We start from the raw sequence: 15,188 nt of genomic DNA on the forward strand, positions 1-15,188 counted from the left end.
CCAATTTTACCATAGGCTAATTGATATAATAAACAAGAGTTAAGGTTCTAGGGCATCTCCTCGACTTCATAATGAAATGCCATTGAACAAAACAATGTTATTCGAGGACCTGCTGTATTTTACATACTTTAGCTTATTATTGCAGTTACAAGTTCCCTTTTCTTTGATGGCTTCTGCATATATTATACTCATAAAGCAGGAGGAGACTTTTCTTTAATTCATGAATTATAAATAAAATTTGTCTTTTTTGGTGTAACTTATCCCCAATCAAGAACCAAAGAGTCATGATGAAATCACATAACTGACATATAAGGGCTTTTTCAAACTAACAACAGTAACATTTAATACCTATTGTTATAATATCCTTTATTGTTTTGTCCAACAACTAGAGTGCCGTTACTTCTAGTATAATCAGTTGGCATCAAAATATAAAGTAAAAATATGTACATTTTTATATATCAATTCTTACCTGAATAATCTCAGATCTCTTGAGTGTTCCACGAAGTGGAATTTCTTCCTAAAGTTACAGTGAATGTGGTACAATGTGTACAACTTGGTTAACCAGTGCTCGCTTTTTCATTTCCAGGACTTTTCCTTATCTTGAATCAAATGCACACTCTTGACTACCATATCATTATGCACTGGCTCACAGTTCATATATAAAGTCCAACTCAAGCTTATTTTGGTTTATTGTACATGCTTTATTAAAACGGTACTGGTATTTACATATCTGCAGAGTCCCTTCCAAGGTGCTCTCACACACTCAAACACACCCATACGACATCCATACTACGGCCCCATGCACCCACACTAGTGAGCTGTGAGGGTCAGACTCCTAAAATTAGGGAGCTGTTGGGGGATAGAGTTGTTGATTTGGTTTTCAATTTTTTTGAAAAAAGCACGGGGGAATGCATTTGGCCATTACAATGCTAATTAAGTTTGTGTATATTAACATATATGGCAGTAACACTGAATATTCCTTTTACATTCTATATACACAGAATGAGATCAAGGTTTTGCGGTCAACAGAAGATTCCAACTTCAGTCTCAATGCTGCTTATAATGACTTCTGAATTCACATAGGGGCTTTCCCTAAAAATAATTCAAGTCTATGTAAGTGAAATAAGGCACAAGTAATATTGATTTGATCTAGGGGAAGGGGAGGAATGAAAACTAGTTACTGTTAGAGTTACTTTGACTTAAATCCACTTGAAATCCTGTCTCCTAATATGCAAAGATTTCTTAATAATAAAGGTTGTTTTATTTTCCTCTTCCCTGACAAAACCCAAAAAGAAAAGTTTGGGAATTCACATTTTAATGTTTCAGTAGCCTAAACTACTCAAATTGATGTGGACCCCACCTCTCCTGCCCAGGTCTCCTCCCTCCCTCAATACCAAAACAAAAGCACAGCACAGGAAATAGGAATCCCTTGCTGTTTGAGATTTGTACACTTAAGTAGCAAATACATATCTGGTTGTCTTTGATTTTTTAAAAATAAGGAAAAGCAACCTCATAACTTTCTTGCTCTGTAAAAAAAATCCCTGTCTCTTCTTTTCAAGATGATGAAGCCCCAACCAGACATTAAAAACAACTGCAACAAATGAGTTTGGCAGCATAAATAATGTCTAGTTTTCAAAACTTCATAGTGAGATTCATTTAGCTGTACACAATCTGTTGGATGTTTTTTGCAGCAGGTGAACCAAACCCAAAGACGCTGGACATTCTGTGAAAGGGAGTAAGAATTGCAGTCTGAAGGCCCCTGACTTTGGTTGTTTACAAAGTTCAATCCTGTTTATTGTGATCCTTGGTATCTTCTTCATCTGTATATTCTGATGGTTCTTCTCCTGGTTTTAGCAGTCTGCCTACATAATCATATTTTTCTGAAAGACATCAAAAGAAAATCAGTAGCAGTAAAATGCTTCACTATTCCATTATACAGCAGGGAAGGCATTTGCCTCTTCTGAAATCATATAGAACAAGCTAAATTTTTCCTACTGCTCACCTTGGCTGGTCTTTGTACTCATGTAAAGCTTGAACAAAAGAAAACAGGATTAGGGAACTTATAAAGCTTGGAAATTGCGGTTTGCAGGAGTGTTCCATACTACCACTTCTTTTTTTTTTTTTTTTAATTGTTTTTATTGATTTCAGAGAAAAGGGAGAGGGGGAGAGAAAGAGAGAAACATCAATGATGAAAGTCATTGATCAGCTGCCTCCTGCATGCCCCCTACTGGAGATCGAGCCCACAACCTGGGCATGTGCCCTGACCAGGAATCAGTGATCTCCTGGTTCATGGGTCTATGCTCAACCACTGAGCCACGTCGGGTGGGCATACTAACACTTCTTAATCAAGGACACTGCATCAGAATCACTTAGAGAGCTTTTTGAAAATATATATCCATGTCCAGGACCCATCTCAGAGCTACTTATCCCAGGCTCTTGGGTTAGGCTGAAAAGAGACATGTAGTTTGAAATCTAACTCTATTGTGCACTGTGGGTTCAAGATTTAAAGCATAGTTCTTTAACTCTTAACAGCCCAAATTATAAAGAAACAAGGTGGCAATGTAGGGTGTTTCCAACAATTATTTAAAATCTATAAATATAATATTAGGTTTTATATAGAACTGAGATGAAATAAAATGTACTATTCTTCTATCAAATTCTCCTCTTAGATCTATTACATTACTTGTTTTTATGTCACCAGGTATTATAGCAGAACACTGTTATGTCCAAGTTGATGAACATGCAGTTATTTCTTGGTTATGAATTTGAATCTAGGTTAACTGAATTAACTGACAAACCAAGAGGATAAGATAGGAGGACTGCTTTATACAGTAGTAGAACCAGTACAAGTGCCAAGAAGCTAGAAGAACTGTTCCAAGGGACACATAGGTCCAGAGTGTCACATAGGTGGTAATAATTGATGTCACAAATGTATAGTAAAGAGAAATGACATTTTTTCCTTACAGTTCGAGGATAAGATCAATAAAATCATTTAGAATAAATTATACTATCATATTAGCATTCAGTTCAGTTTTAAATACATGCCTATATATTTTTTGAAAACTATACATTAATAAACAAGCCTTATACCACTAAAGGTGTCACAATTTTTGTTAGACTTATAGTTTGTAACAAGTCAATTTTTAAATATGGATTTTATAAATCACATGTAACAATCATTTTGCTCTATCAAGTAATGATGATGATGAAAACATATGGCATCCTTGGGCTCTTAAAGAATGTGAAATAGCATTCACTTTCTTTGGCCACAGATTGAGTATTTCCAAAGAAGCTAACAAAATGAAGGTACCTTTAAACTGCATTTCCCATTCTCGAACACTTTCCATTTGTACGGCATTCAAATCTGAGAGATCATCATATTCATCTTTAAGTGCATCTTTATCTAGGCAAAATGTCGCCAGTCCTCTGGAGGCATCCCTACCAGCAAATATTCCATATGGACCCGCTGGGGGGGAAAAAAAAGAAATTATTTAGATAACTAACATTTTAGAGCGTCTCAAAGGAAAAAGTCAAAAGAAACCTTAATTTCAAAACACACACAGATACTAGGTGGGATGAGAAGAAATTTCCTGGAAATCTGCCTTTTGACCAAATGAAAGTTTTTCACTGAAAATTTAAACCTTACATTTCAAATATTTCAGATACCCCAAAACTTGTATTCAAAGATGAAGACTGTGAAGTAGTAGAGAGAATAGGTTATTTGAGCAGTTAGGTTTAGAAGCCAGTTTGCTTCCAAATGATGCTTTACTGATTGCTGTTAATTAATTGTGGCATCTAAAAAAAATTGACTGAACGTCCACTGGATAAGTACTATATAAAGACTCAAGTGATTGTGGATCTAAACATTTTTTCTCCTATCCAATGTAGGTTGAAATTATATGAGGACAGAGACTGAATAATCTTGGTATCCCCACTAACTACGTCAGTGCCCAGCCCATGTGATGTTCAACAATTCTTTGCTGAATAAATAGTCTGATCAGAAATATGACCTATTTTCGCCCGGCCAGGCGTGGCTCAGCGGCTGAGTTTCGACCTAGGATCCAGGCGATTGGGGTTCAATTCCTGGTCAGGGCACATGCCCGGGTTGCGGGCTCCATCCCCGGTTGGGGGCGTGCAGGAGGCAGCCGATCAATGACTCTCTCATCATTGATGTTTCTATCTCTCTCTCCCTCTCCTTTCTTCTCTCTGAAATCAATAAAGATATATTTAAAAAAAAAGAAAAAAAGAAATATGACCCATTTTCAAAATAAATAACACCTGATTACCATAATATACTCACAATTATCTATATAAACTATGAAAAGTCATTAAAAAATATAATGGTTTTCATCACAACTTTTGGAAAACAGTGTGGCTATAAAGAACAGTTCTTCTGACTGACACAAAATTATTAGCATTTTGTCCAAGGAATTAGGAACCACCCTCTCTAAGGAAGAATGGCATGATTTATATGCTTACAGAGTGAGCCATTCCCAAACTGTGTCCTTGAGAGCAGTAACTGTCTTACTGATCTCTGTATCCTCAATGCCTAGCACAGTGCCAAATGAATTGGCTGCAATTCCAAATAAGGAGAAACTAAATTTTGACCCTCTACTTTAAACAGATTCACTTATGGTAAGCAAAATCTACACTTTAGTATAGATAAGAAAGACTTCAATTGTTTAAAACACATACTAATAAAAATGAAACAACCTAATTTTCTATATCAGGATATTGGTTAAATAAATTATAGTACATTAATTTAATGTAGTAGTATATAGCTAGCAAAGAAAATTAGGTAACTGTATGTACAGACACAGAAGTCTATGATATATATATTAACTGAAAAAAGCAATTCAGAAGAGCATATAATATATACATATATATGGTAAAAAGGAGAGAAGATGAATATTATAAAAACAGAAATCAGAAAACCCTCCATCGCCCGGCCAGGCGTGGCTCAGCGGTTGAGCATCGACCTAGGACCCAGGAGATTGTGGTTCGATTCCCGGTCAGGGCACATGCCCAGGTTGAGGGCTCAATCCCCAGTCGGGGGCGTGAAGGAAGCAGCTGATCAATGACTCTCTCATCACTGATGTTTCTCTCTCTCTCCCTCCCTCCCTCTCCCTTTCTCTCTCTGAAATCAAAGATATATTTAAAAAAAGAAAAAGGAAAAGAAAACCCTCCATCTTTGAGTGTATTAATATATACCAGTGTCTTCTCTAGTAAACTTCTCTGCCAACTTCCCTAAGGAGGCCTTAACAATGAATGAATGTAAGAACAAAACTTCATAAAACATGTTCTTTTTTGGGTTTTAGATGGCTAGCTTAGTAAGAGTGTATGTGAGTCAACAGTTACTAATCCAAGCCTAATTCTATGCAAAATGTTTTGCTAACTCTTGGATGATTCAGTGATTAACTTATTTCCCCACTCTCCAAACTGTATTAAGCTGTCTTCTCCACAGTTTAAAACTTCCCTCAGGGAGCATTTAATCTGGAAAGGTGTTTTGATAAGTTTTCTTTACTCTTTCCTGTAATACCATGAAGAACATAACATTAAGAACTAGAATTGGAATTGGATGTTGCTCAGAGAAAGGACTTGAAGTCTAATTAAAGTACATTTCTCTGCATCCATAATACAACCAGAAGTATACTGAGAAGTCAGCAATACCTCCCTATTCCATTACCCCCTTATGTAACAAACCTAAATGTTACTGATCCCAGTATTTTGGTGACTACAGTTTACATAGCCCACGTAGAATGAGAATTCTAAGGTGAAAAAATAGCATGGACTTAAATATTACCTACTGGAATTTAGTAAACAGATAGGTTATACTAGAAGTGTTAGGAGGGGAAAAAAGTTACTCTATGAATGGTGTTGGGATGACTGAATAGCCTTCTGTGAAAAACAAAAGTCGAATCCTTATTTCATACCTTAAAATAAAATCCAAATGGAATTAAAAAACCAAAACCATAGAAGTATTAAAGAGACTGCAGATTATTTAACATAATCCTTCAGTGCAAAAAAGTCTAAGTATGATACAAAACACAGCAACCACAAAAAGCTGAATTTGAAAACATAAAACCAAAAAATGTTGCGTGGTTTATAACACCATAAACTAAAAAGACATATAATTCAGGAAAAAAAATCACAGAAAAGGCTGATTTACTTTTTAAAGAACACCTAAAATCTACATGAAAAGACCAATATCCTGACTGAAAAACTGTAGCAAATATATGAACAGATAATTTGCAGAAAAGAAAACATAAATGACTCAAATTTTTGAAGATGACCAACTTCACTAAGAAAAAGAAAAATGTAAACTTCTCAGACTGTGAAAGACCGAGAAGTTTAATATCACATTTTTTACAAAGGAGTGAAAACTAGGCATTTCATGAAAGTGTATATTGGTCCAACTTCTCTGGAGGGCAACTTAGAAGTAGGTGCCCAAATTAAAAATGTCCATACCCTAGCCCGGCTGGTGTGGCTCAGTGGTCCATCATCGACTGATGAACCAAGAAGTCAGGGGTTCAATTCCCAGTCAGGACACATGCCAGGGTTGTGAGCTAAATCCCCAGGAGGGGGGGCGGGGTGTGCAGGAGGCAGCCTATGGTGTTTCTCTCATTGATATTTCTATCTCTCTATCCCTCTCCCTTCCTCTCTCTAAAAATCAATAAAAACATTTAAGAACAAACAACATCCATACCCTAAAACTCAGTAATCTTACTTCTAGGAATTGGTTTTATAGATAATTATAATTTTACTCACATGTGACATGTACACTAACATTTACAGCAGTACCATGCAATAACAAGATACAGTAGACTGTTGTTAGAATATATTCATATAATAGAATATTATGCATATATTTAAAAGAATGGGATAGCTCTCTTTATACTGATATGAAAGGCTGTCAAGATATTAAAATATTGTTAAAGGTTTGTATAGTATGCTACAACTAGTGTGAAGAAGAAAAGTACATATCCACATGCTTACACCTACAGAGAACGCTCTGGAACAATACTAAAACTGGTTCCTCACCTCTAGGGAGGGGAACATGGTGGCTGGGTTGTGGGAAGGAGACTTATTTTTCACTATATATCCTTTTAAATGTGCTATCTTGACTATATATTACCTAGCAAAAAAATACTGTTTTATCTGTTTTCCACTAGGCCCTATTTTGAAACGTACCTCAAATCACTCTACAGTTAGACTTCCACAACCCCAGGGTTGATGGAACATCACAGAAAATACCCCAAGAAACAAAAAGATAGTAACTGCTGAAGGTAAGTTTGCAATGAAAATAATAAACTACATGAAGAAACAAACCACCATGGAGGACTGAGTACACTTAACAGATATGAGAACTGGCATCCCAAGAATAAGATAATAGAAGCAGCTTAAAAAACGACAGTATGTCTGCTTAACATTATTAAGAAATTAAGAGATGGGACATAAGGAAAGATTAAGAGTCATGATGGACAGAACGAAAAGCTAATGTGTATCTGAGCTCTAGAGGAAGGAATACAGAGAATGGGAGAAGCAATAATTGAACAAATAATGGGTTCATATTTTCTAAAATAAATGAGTAGCACACATCTTCAGATTTAGTAGAATCTGGAACATGTTAAAATAAATAAATAAAATTCCTGCCTGGACAAATCCTAGTGAAAGAACAGAACTCCAAAAGGAAGAGGGAGACCCTGTCCTGGTAGCTCAGTTGGTTAGAGTGCTGTGCAGGTGTGCCAAGGTTGCAGGTACGATTCCCAGTAAGGGTGAAATGCAAGAATCAACCAATGAATGCATAAATAACTGGAAAAACAAATTGATGTTTTTCTCTTTCTCTTTCCTCTCCTGCCCCCGACCCATTCCCCTCTAAAATCAAAAATTAAAAAAAAACAACCCAAAGGGAAAAAAGTCTCAACTATAGCAAGTCCTCACTTAATGCCGTTGATAGGTTCTTGGAAACTGCAACTCTACGTGAAATGATATACAACATAACCAATTTTACCATAAGCTAGCAAGAGTTCAGTTCCTATGGCAATTTCTGGTCACAAAAATATCACCAAACTTGTAAATAAAGACTCATTATTTCAATATTAAACACTGAAATAAATGTGAGCTATACATAATTTAAGAAAGATGAATAAAAACAAGAGAATTCTTTTCAACCCGAGTTTTCCAGTTCAGGGACGAGGGTGGCCAGATCTTATCCCAGCAGCTCAGGGTGCAAGAAGAGACCCATCCTGTACAGGACCCCCATTCATCACAGGGCCACTCATACCCCTACTCACTCAGATCAGCACAATGTAAACACACCAATTCATCTAACGTACACATCTTTGGGGTATAGGAGGAAACCAAAGTCCCCAGAGAAAACCCATGCAGACATGGGAAGAATATGCAAACTCCACAGACAGTGGCCCCAGCTGGGAATCAATTTTTTTTCTCATCAATGTTATAACAAAACAATGTTGAACAAAACAGTTATTCGAGGACCTGCTGTACAACCAAAGGGAAAAAATATATTAAAGGAATGAAAAACAAACCAAAAGTGAACTTAAAGAGAAGCAGAAGACAATGACATAATACCACTGAAGATTTTAGGTACAATAACAACCTACAATTTTATATCCTAAAACTATACTGTCATTCCTGAGTGAGGGACGACAGAACCAGGATTTTTTTCCTACCAATGAAATAACTATAGGACGTTCTACACTAAAATGAAAACTGAACCCTTGAAGAAAGAAATAAGATGCAACAAACAGCAATGAATAAAGAAAATGATAACTCTGTTGACTACTGATTAGAAGGAAATAGCAATTTAACCAATTTGGGGATGGAGTTTGAAAAAATACAGTGGAACTAAGAGTCTAATAGCAGTAACACTGAAAATAGGTTGGGGGAGGGATTAGAATTAAAGCTTTCTAACCAGAGCTATGGCATATGCCTGTGTACTACACAACTCCAAGGGCCACCATCCATTTGTATACATGGTAGTTTTGTATATTTATTAAGAAATATTCTGTCAGCCTGGCAGGGTGTGGCTCAGCGGTTGAGCATCGACCTAGGATTCAGGCAATCGGGGTTCCATTCCTGGTCAGGGCACGTGCCCGGGGTTGCAGGTTTGATCCCCAGTCGGGGGCGTGTAGGAAGCGGCCGATCAATGACTCTCTCATCATTGATGTTTCCATCTTTTTCTCCCTCTCCTTTCCTCTCTCTGAAATTAATAAAGATATTTTTTTTTTAAAAAAGAAATATTCTGTCAAATGCCAGTTAAGTGTCTTAAATAGAAATAGAATGCATCCAAATCAGTAGGGGAGAAAAAGTGAAATAATTTTTAAAAATTGATCTGAAAAGGGGAAAAAGGTGGGAAAAAGAGAAAAGTATGACAAAGAGAAATAATAAGATGGCAGAAATAAATCTAAATAACTAGTAATGAGAAAACAAACAGAACGATTAAACTAAGCTGTTAAGAGACATAGTGTTGAAAACAGATTTAATGGGAAAAAAATCCAGCTATTGGTTATTTATAAGGGAAAAATAAAACATAACACATATTGATTGAAAGTAAAAGGATAGAAAAAGAATAATCAAATGAAGGCTGAAGTCAAATCTGAAAACTAGTAAGGAGGTAGCACTGTAATGAAATCCAGGCAACTCCTCCGTACTATTTAAAAATGAAGCTGAAATCTTCATTAAAGATCTTGAGACAGGATGCAGGTTCTAAGCGTACAGCAGTTATTTAGTAATGTCTGTCATGGGTATGGGGTCGGGGGAGGAGTGGGCTATGTCATAGATTGAAAACTATTAAAAGAATGTGAATGGCTAACTCCAGATGTTACTAAATCTACTCTTCCAGCTCTAAACATCTTAGGCCCTCATACATGCTTTAAGCTATACTTTTATACCTTGCAATAATATTTAACACAAATACAATTCCCTTAAATATTGAACTCAGAGGAGACAACCATGTAGGTACTGAGGAAAAAACTAGTACGTATACATTTGAGCAGACTATTAAAATTCATCAGAAAACTAAGCTGATCCTTTTATTTTACAGGTAGGTAATGGATGTGAATGGGCATTAAGCCCTAACAACAGACCAGTTGGCCTCAAAGCAAGAAGCTGGGATGGGAGCGGGATAGTGTCAATAGCACATCCATGAAGGACTAGGTTAGGTTGGGCCTGGTCTGTATGTTACAACTCTTGCTTCAACTGCAGTTTTGTAAACTGTAAGTGAACATATTGAAGATAAAGTTCAAAAAAAGGAAAAACACTTAAAACGCACATGTGTTCCTTTCCCCAACCTCCCAAATATCAGACATCTCATCAGGGATTTCTTGTGTATGACTTATTTGTCTTTTCAGTGTAATTTAAAAGTTAAGTTGAAGAAAATACAGTGTTGGTATATATCAAAATACTCTACACAGAGTACGGGGGGAAGCAATATATTTAAATCTCAGAAACGTGGGATAAACAATTAGAAAGGTAAGTTATAAAATCTCTTGTCATCCTAATGAATAAAACCAGTTTTTAGTAGAGTTCTACTGCAGTAATAGTAAATCAAATTATTTAAAATTAGACTATCTGTTTGAATCCTCCTAATCTATTGACTCTGGAAACCTGTGAAATTATGTTGTGATACAATGGGAAGGGATGGCTTGTGAAGCCAGTTCACTGGGTTTGATTTCTAGTTTTGCCCTTTACTAGATATATGGGCAAAACCTCTGAGTTTGTTTCCACATTTGCAAAATGAGAATATCTTCAGAGATGGAAATGCCCTATGGAGTTCACTGTTCAATATGGTAGCCATGTGGCTACCGAACACCTGAAATGTGGGTAGTGTGAGTGAGAAACTCAATTCAAAATTATATTTAATCTAATTAATTTAAAAAGTCACATATGGTTTGTGGCTACCATACTGGACAGTACAACATAAAGCTACGGAAGTGTGTTTCTTTGAAGCTTTAAATCAGGAGTGGGGAACCTTTTTCTGCGAAGGGTCATTTGGATATTTATAACATCATTCGCAAGCCATACAAAATTATCAACTTAAAAATTATCCTGCTATATTCAGTTATGTATTTAATTAAATTTATTGAATTTCAAGTCCCGCCTGCAGTTGCCTTGGCAGGGCCAGACCGGATGACTTAGCAGGTGGTATACAGTCCTCGGGATGGACATTCTCCTGAGATACTGATGGCAACTAGGAGAGGGTATAAAAAAAAACAACCCAGTAAGATAGATTGTCTACAAGCTTATCCCAAGAATCAGTTTACCTGAAATAGTGTAGATAGCCTTTGTGGTCAAATAGATCTGGATTTGAATGCCATGTCTGTGTGAGCCAAGAAAATTTACCCAGAATACCGAAACCTCAGACTCTGCATCTGAAGGACAGGAATACCTACTAAACTCAGAGGCATTGTGCAGATGACAAATTAATGGATCCAATGTAGTAGGTGCTCAACAAATCTGGTTTCCTTTCTCCTCCCACATTCACTGTTTCTCACATGACCACTTTCCTCACATGCTGGCCGAACAGTTACTAAATTTAATATTGACAAATGTAGTTAATGTCAACTGTTGGCCAACATGTGCATATCCACTAAATTGTCAATATTTAATTTTTTTTAAGAATCTGAACTTTAAAAATGACCAAAAAAGTATCTTCAACATAGAAAAAAGAAAAAATACTCAAAACACTCTTTAACTCTAAAACCATTATTGAAAAATGGGAGTAGATATTGGCTAGGCATAGAAACTAGGCTTTCTGGAGCCCTTAGGTCATTCTTTCAAGCTATTCAGATTCTCAGATAAGGATTGCTGCTTCTGAATTATTTTGCTACAGAACTGCTTAATTTGAGGACAAAAATAAAAATTAAAACCAAAACAGAACTTATATCTGTTTTATAGTCAGAAATTTGGCTTCAAGACTTTTGCAAAGTGCTACATCTTTTACATATTCCAAGTGCATAAGATGATCCAGCTACCTTTATGGTTCAATAATAAAATATTCCAAATATCTCTATTAGATTGTTGATCAATAAATACCTACAACAAAATAATTGACTATCACTCTTAGGCTGGGAATGGGTAGAAGCTAACCTAAAACTGACTTCTCCGTTGTTATCTGAGGAGTCCCCTCACTGCTCAAGCCACACAAAGGCTATCTACATTACACCTATGACTCTTATCTTAATTTTTAATTTCTGTTGCAGAACATTTGCCGCTGGAGGCTGCCAAACTGTGTCTATGACAGTCTCTCCTAGCTATTTTCAGATAGTGGCAAGGCATAACGTGTGAGGACAAATATGCTTCCTTGCACTAAAACTTTGTTTGCTTCACTGTCAGCTTAGACAGGGGCTACAATGGCAGATCTTTTAGTTGGGTAAGCTCCATATTAAAAATCTAAACCTGAACACAATTTCTAATCACTGAACACACATTTTAATATCAATGGAGGAAAAACTTTAGGTACAAAATACTGTGTAAAGCCTGATTTAAAAAAAAAATTACATACTGTATTTAATTTGGTCTGTGCATCTAAATACTGTACTTTGGCCCTATTTTCTTGTCTCACATGCTCTTAAGTAAACAGAAAAAGTATTAACCATTTCAGCTGACATAAGCAATCTGTTTTTCATATTTGTATAACTAGAAGCATATACTTTACAAGCCAAGACTTAGTGTGGTTGAATGTAGACATACACACAAAATTACAAGCAACTAAGAAAAAGTTCAGTACATAAAATCTCCAATTCCTTATCTCTATTCTAATTAGCAAACAACAAACCAAAGCACTTCTAAACTCTTTTTCAGTCACAAAGCACTGAAATCAGAAGTATATATTAGCAAGTGTCAATAAATCTCACGCACCAACAGACTTAATCACAGAGGAAACCAACTTATCTTTAAGACTTGCCAACCCCCTTGACTTTAAGACCTGGACGTACTCTTTTTGAATAACTCACTCTAGGTCTCTAATTTCATTACTAATTTTTTACTGTCACTTTTCTTAAGCTTAGACCTACTACACAACTAGGATGTACAATGTTGCTCAATTTTATGGTACACCAACAGGATCCATGAGTCTGAACTGAAATGTATGCTATAACTGCATAGTAAAAGAAGGGTTTCTACACCAACTACCATACACACACGGTTCTCTGAAAGCAAAGCTCTAAATATGTTTAACTTGCAGAACTGGTGCATGGGGGGTATGAATTTATGGCTTTTTAAAGTTTTTTTCTCCTCTGTGAAAACAGAGTAAGTCATTATCAACGTGTGTTTGAATACCTGCCTTCGTACTACAAAAAAAGAAAAAAAAGAGAGAGAAAACATACCAGACTCACATGCCTGCTGGGTATATGAGCTCCACCCCCAAAACTCTGGGCGAATACCCTTGCTAGTCTTAAGATCTTCATTCTGGTCTGTCCTCATCCCACATACATTGTTAATCTTGGAAAGCATCTCCATACAAAAACTGGTTTTAAAAAAAAGTCTGAAGTGTTGCTTATATGCCCAGACTTCACAGACTACAGGGTTGGGACTTGGAACTACGTGTACTAAAACGTGGCCTTACGGAGAGTAGTAGTGGGGAAAGGGCGATCAGTGGCAAAAAGAATAAAGAAAGGAAAGCTGTGAATTACAGGGCCTAGACTAGAACTTCAGGCCCCTCCTTTAGAAATCTCCCCTGCCTCCTACCCCCACCCATCCCAGGAGTCAGACAGCTCGGCAAAGCTTGAGGGGCCAGGCGTGACTGGCGACAACCAAAAGGATTTTGAAAAATTCAGTCCCAAAAAAGGCTGCGGAGAGAAATGGGATGGGATGGGATTAAAATGAAAGCAGAGAGCTGCATCCTGGGGCAACACTGGGTCCCCGACTTCAGGGGACAAGCTGGAGGTGCCAGCGGCCGGGGGTGTGTGCGGGGTCGGCCGTCCCAGGTGCGGCAGCCAAGGCGCGGAGGTCCAGACTTCGAGAAGGCTGGGCCAAGTAACCCCGGGGCCCAGGGGCCTCCCCATCAAAAGGGGGTAGCGCTGCAGGGGGTTCTCCCCTCCCCTTCCAGGTCCTCCTTACCAGGGCCGTAGAACTTGCTGCCTTTGGTCACGTCGAAGACTTTCCCATTGACCGCGAGCAGGATGCGCGGGGTGCGGGACCCGTCGTATTGGCGCAGCTGCTCCAAGCTGAAGTCGCGCTTCTTCATGCGCGGCAGAGCGGCTGCGGGGCTCTCCTCGCCCGACCCGGCCCCGGCGCCCAGACCCCGCCGCCCCCAGCGCACCCACAGCCGGTAGGCCCCCAGCAGCACCAGCGCCACCAGCGCCACGTTCAGCAGCATCTCCCCGCCCCCCGTCAGAAGCGCCAACGCCGCTGCTGCCCAGCCGCCCCCCTCTGCCTTCGCTCCGGAGCCGCCCGAGCTCCCGCTGCTGCCTTCACTGCTGCTCTCGCTGCCACTCCCCAGGGTGCCTAGCTTCACGTCCCCATCACCCGCCGCCATCACTGCCCGCCAGCGCCTTCCTCCTTGTCCCCGCCCCCTGCCCGCCCCAACCCCACAGCCAGCCCCGCCCATCTTGCGCCTCCCAGCCAATAACGTGAGGGGAGGGGGCGGGGTCAGGCCTGCTCCTGATTGGGTGTTGACGGGGAAACGTTGTCTAGGATCTCCCTCCCCCTCCCCTTTTTTGCGGACCGCGCTCGCGTGAGACGCCCCGCCCACCTCGCCCCACACTTCCCCGCTCCGGCTCCTGGCCTAGGTTCCCAGAAATAGTAGAGGGCGGCTGGCCTGAAGAAAAGAAGCTGCAAGGGGCGCGCGCGCGCGCGCGCGCGTATGGGCGGGGCGGGACCACGGCGCGTGCGCAGGTGCCGGAGCGCCACGCGCTCTCCTTTCCCCGCAGCCCTATCTGGAGACTCGCTCCTCCCAGTCCCTCGCTGTGCGCGTGCGCCCCGGGATCGCTTCCTTTTGCTGCTCTGGATTCGCGTCCGCGAATACCCGCCTGTTCGCTGTCGCTCCGCCCGCGCGCTTCACGTGCTCCCAAGCGGCAGCGGAGGTGGGGCCCGGCCGGGGGCGCCTGTCTGAGGACGCGGTCTGGCGGCTTTGCGGGAGGCCGCGACAGAGTTTTAACTGCTGGCACAAACTGGTGAGGGGCGTCTCTCCCCTGGGCTCCTTCGCGCCCGCCCGGAAGCTGGGG

General features: G+C 39.4%; 1 protein-coding gene across 1 annotated transcript; it reads right to left on the reverse strand.

The window, feature by feature from the left end:
- Positions 1 to 1,159: 1,159 nt before the first annotated feature.
- PGRMC2 (progesterone receptor membrane component 2) lies at positions 1,160 to 14,878 on the reverse strand. Its single transcript, XM_081134045.1, has 3 exons — positions 14,083 to 14,878; positions 3,311 to 3,466; positions 1,160 to 1,880 (listed from the first exon to the last, which is right to left on the reverse strand). The coding sequence occupies exons 1-3, from the start codon at positions 14,570 to 14,572 to the stop codon at positions 1,783 to 1,785; spliced, it is 744 nt and encodes a 247-aa protein (XP_080990171.1). The 5' UTR covers positions 14,573 to 14,878; the 3' UTR covers positions 1,160 to 1,782.
- Between the last annotated feature and the right edge of the window lie 310 nt (positions 14,879 to 15,188).

This window comes from Miniopterus schreibersii (genome assembly GCF_964146895.1).
Source record: "Miniopterus schreibersii genome assembly, chromosome: 4".
In the NCBI taxonomy this organism is placed as follows: domain Eukaryota; kingdom Metazoa; phylum Chordata; class Mammalia; order Chiroptera; family Miniopteridae; genus Miniopterus; species Miniopterus schreibersii.